At 43.1% G+C, this 12847-nt stretch overlaps 1 protein-coding gene across 1 annotated transcript in view; it reads right to left on the bottom strand.

The window, feature by feature from the left end:
- Positions 1-767: 767 nt before the first annotated feature.
- ADCK2 (aarF domain containing kinase 2) overlaps positions 768-12847 on the bottom strand; it is a 78792-nt gene continuing 66712 nt past the window's right edge. The window contains 3 exon segments of the mRNA XM_044272387.1: positions 768-908; positions 4410-4481; positions 11305-11455. Of these exon segments, the coding sequence (XP_044128322.1) occupies positions 768-908; positions 4410-4481; positions 11305-11455 (364 nt within the window).

Below are 12847 nucleotides of genomic sequence, written 5' to 3'. Positions count from 1 at the left end.
AGGGCGGTGTAACCATAAAGCCTAGCTCTATTTTTTTACTTTTTGTATGAAATGTTTCAGATAAGATTATCAGGTGGCAATAGTACCGTTTGCACCTTTAGTCAGCATCTCATTCCCCCTTCCCTGCAAGGGATGCAGCTCCAGTCTTTCATTCAGTGTTCTTGTGAAACAAAACCAGAGGAGAGAGAACAGAAGCTAGGTAACTCCATATGCCGACAGCTCCCCCTTGTGGTGGCTGCAGGAAGCCAATGTTTTTTTATGTACTGCGTTAAGTAAAGCACCATGTGAAAACCAATACAAAGATAAGTTATGGAATTACAATGGACATTGACTTTAAATTTAAAAGTACTGTGGTACACTTGTCGGAGATGTCATTGGAGGGGGGGAACATTCTAAGTTGTGCTTAGAGTCCTATAATTTCTGTATACTTCCCAACCCTAAAAGACTTATACATTTGGCATTGTTATGCATCCCTTCTGCATCTCACTGGCTGCTCTGCCTGTGTGTCAGTTATTACTGTAGTTCTGGTATTCAATTCAGAGCTCAGGATGAACAGAACTATATGTAGCACCCAAACAGGAATGTGAAACTGTTCTGAAAAGTATATTCAATGATTTAAAACAAAACAAAAACACTGAGATCAGAACTGATATTAAATAAAACAAATTCACACCAACATTAGGAAATGCAGAGCGACCTGAGTAATGTGGACCTCCATTCAGAGGAGCGAGAGGAAAGTCTCGGAGCCTCTACCACCCCACCACTGTCTATATAAGAGACGCAGCACTCTTTAACAGTAAAGGTTTGGCTGCCTCCAGTATGTTAATCTCCGGGTCCAGAGAGCGTCCAAGTCCTTCCAAGACCAAAATGGCAAAAACGATAGATGCAAAGTTATTCTCTAGTTTCACCTGGAAATAAAAAAGTTTTTTTAAGTTTCTATAATAATGTCCCTGAAAGACTGGCAAATCAGAATTCTGCTAAACTGGTGCATATGTAGGTGTTTAAAGATTAGTTCACATGTTTAATTTTACTCCAAACACATCCAGAGCTGCATTCAGCATTCTGCTGACTTCCTGTTAGTGCTCAGGCTGCAGGCTTTTAGATGTCCAGGCAGCCCCCTGCTAATTCAGTATAACAGTTAAATACAGTGGTCTACAGTGCAGACTTTTAGACAAGCAGGGGAAGCACTTTCTATGCAATCCTATGTCGACAGAAAAGAATACATGCAGAAGTTATTACAGGTATTATAATATATTGAATTTAAAATTATGATTCTTTCTTTTTAGCTGAAATCATATCAACACGGTGCAGGTCAATCCGTGATCGGTTTATGCGTGACCTCAATCATGAGCAAACAGCGCCAAGTGGTTCTGGGGCTTCTAGGAGAAAAACATACCAATATGCACCCCATCTTCAATTTCTTCGACGTTGTTTTCAGCCATGCCCGTGAGTGAAATTTCCTAAATGGAAGTAATATTTAATAATTACTATAGAGATGATAGATTTTATTTTTTTTTCAAATATATTTTAGGACTCATTCAAGCACACTCCCTCGTGAAGCAGAACCTCTTGAACATGTTGTTTCAACCGAACAACTGTCTGGACCATCTACCGATCAAACTTCTGTATCGTCTCAGTCACAGGATTCTGCTCTGGAGTCTCACGGTCGCCAAACTGAAACATGTGCTCAGATTGATGATACTCGACAGTTCATTTCTTCTTCCTTTGATAGAGTTTTAAGTAGGCCGAGACCAGTTCGGAGACAACATAGAGTATTTTAGGATCTCGCACAAATCTTTAGAGATTGTTTATTAAAAGTAGAGGAACAGCAAACTCTGTCTAAGCAAGAGTTAACTACCATGATCCGGCACATCGAGGTAGTTAGTCGTCCTGAACCCCTTAACCCTAATCAGCAGTTTCTCTTAACATTAAGTCATTGGATGGACGACCTGACTCCATAGCAGAATTGTGATTGTAGAGTGACATTGATCAAAAAAGTGTCTGTTATATTAGACACCCACCCCCCTTTCAGTCCTGTCCTCCATCAAAATCGTATCCCCCAGCCACCTCGTACTCAACATCCATGACTTCTCCACCTGCTCACTCCTACTCTGTGAAACATATCTTTCCACCCTCCCACAACTTTTCACAATCCCAAAACTTTCCCCAGTCCCAAAACTTTCCCCCAGCCAACACCTTTCCCCCGTCCAACACTTTTCCTCCGTCCCACAACTTTACCCAGTCCCACACCTTTCCCCATTCCCAAAACTTTCTCCCGTCCCACAACTTTCAACCATCCAACACCTTTCCCCCGTCCCAAAGACAACCTACATCCCACCAATACCCAACGTCTCACACATTTCCACCATCTCAAACCCATAGCACATCCCACAGCTATCAACCTGTATCAACATTTAGAATTCCTCAGTCGTTAAGCCAATCACAATCCCAGCTACCTTCCTATGTCTCTTCACAAACACCTTCACAATCCCAAACCAGTGGTGGTTCTCATACTCAACTAGAGACACCTAATCCTGATATGACTTCTAGGTCGACTCCACCTAAAATCTCCAAAAATGAAGGTGTTTCTCCATCCATTTTTCAAACTCCCACCGCTTTTAATAACCCTTTCTCAAACCAATCTATTCCATACCAATCGGGTTCAGAATCCTATCCCCTTCATACTCCACAACACCACCAGCAGTGTGAATATCTCAGACCTCAAGAGTCGTTCATGCAATCACTCCTAGACCAAAGTGCTGAAGATGTTGGGTCCACAACTAATGCTCCAGGAAAGGCTCCATTAACTCAACCACCACCATAGTTATAACTGAATACCTTATCAGGTCCTTTTGACGACTGCGTCAATTTTTGCACTTTTATTGATCATTAATGATCTAAAATATTGTTAGTAGTGTTACACTTTTAAAGTTTTAAATTACTTTTAAGGAACTTATTGGGTTGTGTATACTTACCTCATTATTACAGGGAACCTGTCATCAACTTTATGAAGCCCATACTAACTGCATAATAAACTAGAGACAGGTGGTTTGATTTCAGTGGTCGGTTATTGAAGTGATTCTCGAGAACTAACATCATAATCATAGCAGATTGGGCCTTGAAAAGAGTCACGGCCACCTGAGAAGAGGCCTGGTTATTCATGAATTCCTGCTCTCCCTGCCCACCTGCTGATGACTGACAGTCTTCTACCTAGTTTTCTCCCTTTCTATTAAGGAGAGAACTGCCAATCATCTGCAGATGGATGAGAGAGCGCCAGAGATTAGCAATAACCTTGACTATTCTCAAGTAGATTCCATTCTTTTAAAGGCCTGTGCTGCAATGATTATGATGCTGGTTCTTGTCAACCACTTTTAGTTCATGAGTGACACACTGCACAAATCCACATTGCTGTCACTAATTTATGCTGCACAGAGTAAAGGTCAGCACAAAGCTGATGACTTGTTCACTGTTGGCCTGTTTACCAGTTGTTGTTCCATTGCAATAGTCTCGCTCTCTATCATGATCCTCCATTGTACAATTGTTGAAGAACATAGCATTAACAAGACTAGGAATGGCATATGTCATTACTAGGTCCTTTAATATAATAAAGGCTTATGCACAAGACAATACGCCTTCTGAGACATGCGGTTTGTCAGCCAACAATGTGACCTGTTTCTTTAATTTTCATGGGCACAATGATTCTTTGTATGTTGTACCACCCGCATGGCTATAGTCAAGCACTTATATGATCATATTAGTCAGGAACAATAGCCCCGCGGTTAGAAAGATGTGGAAAGAATGATAGAAATCTATGATGCTGTGCACTACCGCTTGCACGTTCTATGCCGCCACGGAACATATGGCCCACTCAAGGAACACATGTCTCGCAGTGCATACTGTAGTCTGATAATTCTGAACTCGGTATGATTAAGCTACCATATAGCAGGAGCAATCATGATAATGGTGTGCACTTACATTATATAGAAAGGAGGATCAGTCACAGATAGAGCAAGATTTTCACAATGGACAGTTTTGTATTGAAGAACCCTATCAGTTCTATCAGGTAGGGCATATTGTCACATACCATAGATACTGTTTATAAAAAAAAAAAAAACATATTTCTGTTCCATTTTATTATCTATCTACCAAATGTGATATCTAGTCCCGTTGTGGTGGGTTGTGTGCATTTATAGAAGATTTTAAGATTTGTAAACTTACATTTTTTGAACAAGAATGTAAAAGTATAATAATATGTTTATAAAAAAGTATTCCTTTAATAGATACTTTCTCTGTATACATTACGTTCAAAAAATTTTTGTTTTTGGTCGGCATGTCTGAACGAAAATATGAATACAGTCGTAACACAAAAAAAGGGGACAAACAGATACATGATGGTCAGAGACGCTTACCTTTTGGTGAATTTTATAGAGAAACAAAGGCAATAAATGTAGGTAGACCGATGCATACTGGTCGACTCTACGCTAAGTTTAGAAACAAGGTACAATATAGAAACATCAAACAAATGAATGACAGTAGTAAAATATAATTTGTATGTATTATAACTAGGGTTGAGCAAACCCGAACTGTAAAGTTCGGTTTTGTACCGAACTTCAGGATTTTTGGACCCCGGACCCGAACATTTCAGTAAAAGTTTGGGTTCGGTGTTCGGCGCTTTCTTGGCGCTTTTTGAATGGCTGCAGAGCAACCAATCAACAAGTGGTTAACTGTCTGACCTTAGACGCCATCACAGCTATGCCTACTAATGGCATGGCTGTGATTAGCCAGAGCAGCATGTGACCCAGCCCCTGTATAAGCTGGAGTCACGTAGCGCTGCACGTCACTCTGCTGTTACTAGTGTAGGGAGAGGATGCTGCTGGTGATTTCAGGGAGAGAATAGGAGAGAATCTAACTCGGCGATCTACCTAGAAATAGTTGTGTGGGTGCAGGGCACAATCGTTTTACCCTGCCCTGAGCCCATTGACCAAAAAAAATAACTTTTATAATTCTGTTAGGTGGGCGGCAGCAGCCATTTTATGCAAGCTCAGTGCACCAGCACTGCATCTGAGGTTTTGGGACATTGCAAATCACAATTTTTTGGGCAATCTACAACATCTGGATTAGTCAGTGTGCAATTTAAGCTAGAAATACACCCATCATTTTCTGGGGTTTTAAAAACACACTTTTTTGCCAACAAACTATTTTCCTGATCTGCAAGTGTTAAATTCAAGTTAAATATATACAGCTTTTATATTCGGTTACCAAAAAAAACACTTTTTTTGCAATCTACAACATCTGGATTAGTCAGTGTGCAATTTAAGCTAGAAATACAGCCATCATTTTCTGGGGTTTTGAAAACACACTTTTTTTTGACAAAAAACACTATTTTCAGGCCTTGCAGCATCAGCACGTGTGAAATTACAGGCTTATCTACTGCTGTAAAATTCAGTTGTTAAACAAACACTCGTTTGGGCAAAATATATTTAGTTGGCAGCCTTTGATGCAGGTGTCATTGTGAGATACATCTTTAATACATTTGGGTAGAGATTTAAAATACCGCCATTTGGTGCACCAATATTGAATTCAGGCCCACACTGATTCAGGCCGTGTGAGATACACCCGCTACATACAGGGGTTTGATTCAGGCATTCGAAATACAGCCATTTGAAATACAGCCATTTTGGGCAAAGAAATCTTTATTTCAGGCCTACACTGATTCAGGCCGTGTGAGATACACCCTCTACATACAGGGGTTTGATTCAGGCATTTTAAATACAGCCATTTGGGGCAAAAAAATCTTTAACGGAGGCCTAGTCTGGTTCACGCCGTGTGAGATACACCCTTTACATACTGTAGTTCTAGTCTACTATTTAGGGCAAGATCCTAAATTCGAAAAATATGAGGAGAGCGTCAAATAAGGGACGTGGCACAGGTCGCAGGGCTGCTGGTGGAGCTCCTGTTGCAGTGAGAGGACGTGGTCGATCTGTGCCAGCTACACTCACAAGTGAAACCCCTTCCTCAGGTGCGAGTAGGTGACTTGATAAGTGGTTGGGCCTAATGCTGCTCTATGAATGGTGAGTCCTGAACAAGTGCAGGCGATAGTAGATTGGGTTGCTGACAGTGGCTCTAGTTCCTTCACATTGTCTCCCACCAAGTCTCCTGCTGAAAGCCCACAGTTGGTACCTGCAGCCGATGTCCATCAGTCTTTCACCTCACCCCCTTGCAAATCAGCCAAGCAGTATGAGCCTAAGTTATGCAGCAGTCTCTTCTGCTTTTTGATGACTCTGTTAGCAGGGTTTCCCAGGGCCATCCACCTAGCCCTGCCCCAGAAGTGGAAGAGATTGAGTGCACCGATGCCCAACCACTTATCTTTCAAGATGAGTACATGGGAGGACCATCGCAGCACGTCTCGGATAATGACGAAACACAGGTGCCAACTGCTGGAGCTTTCGAAACTGTGCAGACCGACAAGAAAGGTAGGGGTGAAGACTGGGTAGAAGATGATGTGGAGGACGATAAGGTCCTCGACCCCACATGAAATCAAGTTCATGCAAGTGACCTATGTAGTTCGGAGGAAGAGGCGGTGGTCGCACAGAGCCACCAGCACAGCAGAAGAAGGAGCAGGGTGCAAAAGCGGAGCGGCCGTCCTCTAGACAGTACGCCTGCTACTGCCCACCGCAGCAAGGGACCGAGCATACCAAAGCCAGCTCCAAGGAGTTCCCTGGCGTGGCAGTTCTTCAGACAATGTGCTGACGACAAGACACGAGTGGTTTGCACGCTGTGCAATCAGAGCCTGAAGCGAGGCATAAATGTTCTCAACCTGAGCACAACCTGCATGACCAGGCATTTAAGTGCAAAGCACGAGCTGCAGTGGAGTAGACACCTCAAAAACCAAGAAAGGTCTCTGGCTCCTCCTGCTTCCTCTTCTGCTGCAGTCTCGGCCTCTTTATCCACCTCTGGAGTGACAGTGCCACCTGCCACCACGCAAACAGAGGATCTGCCAGAAACACCAATACCTGGGTCACCAAGCATCTCCACAATGTCTCACGGAAGCGTTCAGCTCTCCATATCCCAAACGCTGGAGAGGAAGAGGAAGTACCCCCCTACCCACTCGCGATCCCTAGCCCTAAATGCCAGCATTTCTATATTACTGGCTTTTGAAATGCTGGCATTCAGTCTGGTGGAGACGGATAGTTTTAAAGGCCTTATGGCGGTGGCTGTCCCACAGTACACCGTGCCCAGCCGCCACTACTTTTCAAGGCGAGCCATCCCTTCCCTGCGCAACCAAGTAGGGGACAAAATCAGGTGTACACTGCACAACGCCGTCTGTGGCAAGGTGCACCTGACTACGGATACGTGGACCAGTAAGCGCGGTCAGGGACATTATATCTCCATAAGAGCACACTGGGTAAATGCAGTGGCGGCTGGGCCTGAGGCGGATAGCAGTTTGGCGCATGTCCTTCCACCACCGAGGATTGCAGGGCGCTTCAGTTTGCCTCCAGTTGCTTCCTCCTCCTACTCTGCTTCCTCATCCTCTACCAGCTCCTCATCCGGTCAGCATAACACCTTCACCGCCAACTTCAGCACAGCCAGGGGTAAACGACAGCAGGCAGTTTTAAAACTTATCTATTTGGGGGACAAACCCCACACCGCGCAGGAGCTGTGGACGGGCCTTGAACAACAGACCGATGAGTGGTTTGTGCCAGTCAGCCTCAAGCCCGGCCTGGTGGTGTGCGATAATGGGCGAAATCTCGTAGCAGCTCTGGGACTAGCCGGTTTGACACACATCCCTTGCCTGGCGCATGTGCTGAATTTGGTGGTGCAGAGATTCCTTAAAACGTACCCCGATATGTTAGAGCTGCTGCATAAAGTGCGGGCCGTCTGTGCGCGCTTTCGTTGTTCTCACCCTGCTGCTGCTCGCCTGTCAGCGCTGCAGCGTAACTTCAGACCAGCTCATGGCCATCACTAGTGCATGGATGGGGGGATACAGAGGACACAGACGATACACCTCCAACAATAGACAGCTTTTCGTTGCCTGGCAGCCTGGCACACATGAGCGATTACATGCTGCAGTGTCTCTGCAACGACCACAGAGTTGCCCACATTCTAACTTGTGCTGATTGCTGGGTGGCCACGTTGCTGGATCCCCGTTACAAGGACAATGTACCGTCCTTAATTCCCTCACTGGAGCGTGATCGTAAGATGCATGCTGGTAGACGCGCTGCTGGTGGCATTCCCACCTACAGCGGGGGCACAGTGGAAGCACAAGGCGAAGGCAGAGGAAGAGGTCGCCAACGCAGCTGGGGCACCGCCAGCACCTCATAAGGCAGGATTAGCATGGCCGAAATGTGGAAAAGCTTTGTCAGCACGCCACAACAACCAGCACCACCAGCTGATATGGAACGTCTTAGCAGGAGGCAGCGTTTCACCAACGTGGTGGAGCAGTATGTGTGCACACGCCTACACGTACTGAATGGCGGGTCTGCCCCCTTTAACTTCTGGGTCTCCAAATTGGGCACATGGCCTGAGCTTGCCCTTTACGCCTTGGAGGTGCTGGCCTGCCCTGCAGCCGGTGCATTATCTGAACGTGTGTTTAGCTTGGCAGGGAGCGTCATCACAGACAAGCGCAGCCGCCTGTCCACAGCCAATGTGGACAAGCTCACGTTCATTAAAATGAACCAGGCATGGATCTCTCAGTTCTTGTCCGTTCCTTGTCCAGAATAGACATGTATACCGGCACTAACCAGCCATTGTTATACTGCAGCGCAATTGCTCATGTTTGTATTTTGGATATTTCACACTCTTTTGGAGTGTACCCTAATTTAAAAAAATAAAATAAAAACCAAAAACCTGTGTTGGCTACCTAGTCCTCCTCGACCGACGCTTCCACCTAAACCGCTACGTCCACCGCCTCCTCAAACTCCTACTCCATATGGAACTCCACCTCATAAATAAATAAATACATTTTTATTTGTACGTATTTTATTTTTTATATCATTTCACTACTTTGTCATTTACATTTTCGGGTGAAATTCACCAATTTTTGGGTGTATAGTACCACTGCCATACCTAGTAGGCCAGTTAAAAAAAAAAATTGTCATTTACATTTTAGGGTGAAATTCACCAATTTTGGTGTGTATAGTACCACTGCTATACCTAGTAGACCGGTAAAATAAAATAAAAAAAATTGTTAGTTACATTTTCTGGTGAAGTTAAAAAATGTTGGGGTGTATAGTACCACTGCTATACCTAGTAAGCAGGTTAAACAAAAAAAAATTGTCAGTTATATATTCTGGTGAAATTCAACAATTTTTGGGTGTGATGTACCACTGCTATACCTAGTAGACAGGTTTAAAAAAATAATAATTTGTCAGTTACATTTTTGGGTGAAATTCACCAATTTTTGGGTGTAATATACCCCTCCTCTACCTAGTTGACAGCTTAATACATTTCAATAATTTTTCTTACATTCTTGGGTTGACATTATACAAATTTAGACGTGAAAAAACACCTGCTATGCTTAGGTGACAGGGAATAAAATTTTATATATTATTCAGTAATTAATGCGCGCCACATCCTTTCATTCAATGCTTAAACTTTGAAAAGTCTTCACACATTTACGCTTTAATAATTTCTCCCATATTTCAACTCTATAATTTAAAATTTGAAAAAATGAATCCTCCCTTGGATGTGGTCTCTCTTTCTCACACTCCCTCTCTGGCCTGGAACCCTGATTCCCCGCCACCCGTGATCACCATGGTAGGCGCATAAAAGAACATAGAAAATTGATAGAGCAGATATCAAATTGGATCGTGAACATCACGTGGGACGTGCGACATGGTGGGGCAGTAAGTGTGCACACGCCTACATGAACTGACTGACAGGAGTTAGCCCCTGCAACTTTTGGGTCTCCAAATTGGGCACATGGCCTGAGCTTGCCCTGCAGCCGGTGTATTGTCTGAACGTGTGTTTAGCACGACTGGAGGGGGTTATCACAGGTTATATTTCCCAATGATTTGGGGTGTACCCTAATTTAAAATAATACAAATACATTTAAAACCAAAAAGAAGTGTAGGCTACCTCCTCCTCCTCCACGGCCACTTCCACCTACGCCACCACATCCACCGCCTCCTCAACCTCCTACTCCATATGGACCTGGTCCTCCTAGATCAAGATTATTATTTTTAATTTTTACGTATTTTATGTTATTTTAAGTCATTTCTCTATCCACATTTGTTTGCAGAGCACTTGCCATGCTCTTAACCACATTTTGACGACATTTGCAGCCCTCTAGCCCTTTCCATGACATTTTTACAGCCATTTTAGTGCTCAAAAGTTCGGGTCCCTATTGACTTCAATGGGGTTCGGGGTCAAGTTCGGGTCCCGAACTCAAACTTTTTTCTCAAGTTCGGCCGAACCCGTTGAACCCGAACATCCAGGTGTCCGCTCAACTCCAATTATAACCTATCTATTAACAACTTTTATGTGCAACTGTGGCTATCAAAAAACATACAGAAAGTTTATAAAAAAAAATCTGACATAACATTAAAAGTGCACAGCATGAATGGTTTTCCAAATTCAAATATGCTCATCCTGCCAAGGCACTGATCCAGCAGAAGAGATTAAATATTCTGCAAATTGATCACGCATGCGACTAACAGCAACTGTTTATCTTGGCCCAGTTTGAACTGTATCTCCAGGTGTATTTACTGACAGGGAGTCTAAAAGCAAAGGCTCTTTGGTCAGTACATAATTGTGCAACACAACACATGCTTTTAGAACGTCATCCACTGCCTCTATTTTTAATTGTATTGCCCAAGTGAATATTCGCAATTTTGCAGTCAATAGGCCAAAACCAAACTCTACCATTCTTCTGCCGCGAGTTAATCTGTAATTGAATAATGTTTTTCGATAGTCTAGACCATGTCTAGCATATGGCTTCAGTAAATTTCCACACATTTGGAAAGCTTCATCTCCAACAAGAACAAATTCAAGAGCGGGGTTTGTAGTAGCAGGTAAAGGCCTGGGCTCAGGTATATCAAAGTTTCCTGAGTACAGTCTTCTTCCCATATTAGAATTTAAAAAAACACAGGAATCATTTGTTCGTCCAAAAGCTCCTATATCGACAGCCACAAATTTGTCCCGGGCATCCGCTATAGCCATTAATATCACAGAAAAATACTTTTTATAGTTAAAAAAAGAGGATCCACTACCTTGGGGCTTCAAGACTCTTACATGCCTTCCGTCCACTGCACCAATACAATTGGGAAACTAGATGACCTCGAAAAACTTGTCGGCTATGCTGACCCACTGCTGGCAAGTAGGAGGGGGAATACATTCTTCACGCAGAAGATTCCATATTGTCTGGCAGGTATCTTTAACTATGTAAGAAATTGTAGATTTTCCAAGTCGAAATTGAAAATGAAGACTGGAAAAACTTTCACCAGTGGCCAGAAACCTAAAAAAACAAAAAAAAAAAAAAACATAAACATAAGTACAACATACTATTCATAATGTAACAATACAGACAGTCTTCATACAGAATAAAACAAGTTTTCTGAGTGTTCAACAAGCGGCCTTCAAGAAACTTAACAACATATAGATAAAAAGAAAAATTATCATACAGTACCTAGCTGTTGAAAAACTATGGGCCAGATTTATCATTAGCTCAGGTCAGAATAATGGAGTGAAAAAGTCCCCCAAAAAGTCCCAAACGCTAAAACTGCGCACAAATTTGCGACTTTTTTCTGCTCTGCACTATGCTCGCCAGTTTTCTGAAAGAGGGCGTGTTTTCTTATGTAAATGAATCTCTAGACAGATTTACTATTGGGACTATTTAAAAAAAATCGCAAAAAAGTCGCAATTTCACTCCAGTGAGGACCATGCTTATCTTATGAGACTTTTTAATAGAACATGCGACTTTTTCATAAAAGCTTGCGACTTTTTCGTAAAGATGTACGACTTTTGTAAAGCTGCTTACTGATGGATAAACTGCTACCGTCAAACCACATTTATTACAGTCTTAAAGGGCCGATCATAAATCTGACTTGGCTAAAACTGACTTTAGCCATATGTTAAAGTGGAGTGAGTTGTCAGAGTCGTGATAAATCTGGCCCTATGTATTTTACACATAGTTTAAAGAAAATATGTTATATAACATTAACAAAAAGTATTTTAAAGGAAATTTACAAATTTTTGGAAATATATAAATGTATATGTTGAGACAAGAAATATTGGGCCAGGTTTATCATTAGCTCAGGTCAGAATAAGGCCTCATGCACACGACCGTTGTGTGCACCCGTGGCCGTTGTACCGTTAGACCTTTTTTTCTGCGGCTCCATTGACTTTTAATGGGGCCGTTGAAAACTCGGCTTGTGCACCGTTTTTACACCGCGCCCGTGACCCGTGTTTCGAGGCTGTGAAAAAAATATAACCTGTCCTATTTTTTTCACGGCTAACGGATCGCGGCCCCATTCAAGTCAATGGGACCGTGAAAATATGCGGTTGCACACCCGATTGTCATCCGCGCCCGCGTCCGCGTCCGCGCCCGTTTTATTTAAAAATTTTGCCATGGCCAAACTGTCTGCCAAATCTAGAGCCAATAAATTGTAAAAAAAAAAGATACAGGAAGTATTAGGTCACTGGTTATGCTAATTTCTAGCCACCTGTGCCTAACAGCTTCTGTGTGGTGAGGCAGACATTTTAGATTCCATAGAACAACCATGCCACGGTGGAATGTGGAGAAACTCATAACCCTGGTCCAGGAGAGGCCCGAGCTCTGGGATACCAGAGCCAATTCCTATTTGGACCGAGGGCGGAAAGATGCTGCATGGGAGCAAGTGGCCCGCAG

This window comes from Bufo gargarizans, chromosome 11, assembly GCF_014858855.1.
Source record: "Bufo gargarizans isolate SCDJY-AF-19 chromosome 11, ASM1485885v1, whole genome shotgun sequence".
NCBI classification, from domain to species: domain Eukaryota; kingdom Metazoa; phylum Chordata; class Amphibia; order Anura; family Bufonidae; genus Bufo; species Bufo gargarizans.
This window is presented reverse-complemented; position numbering and strand designations above follow the sequence as displayed.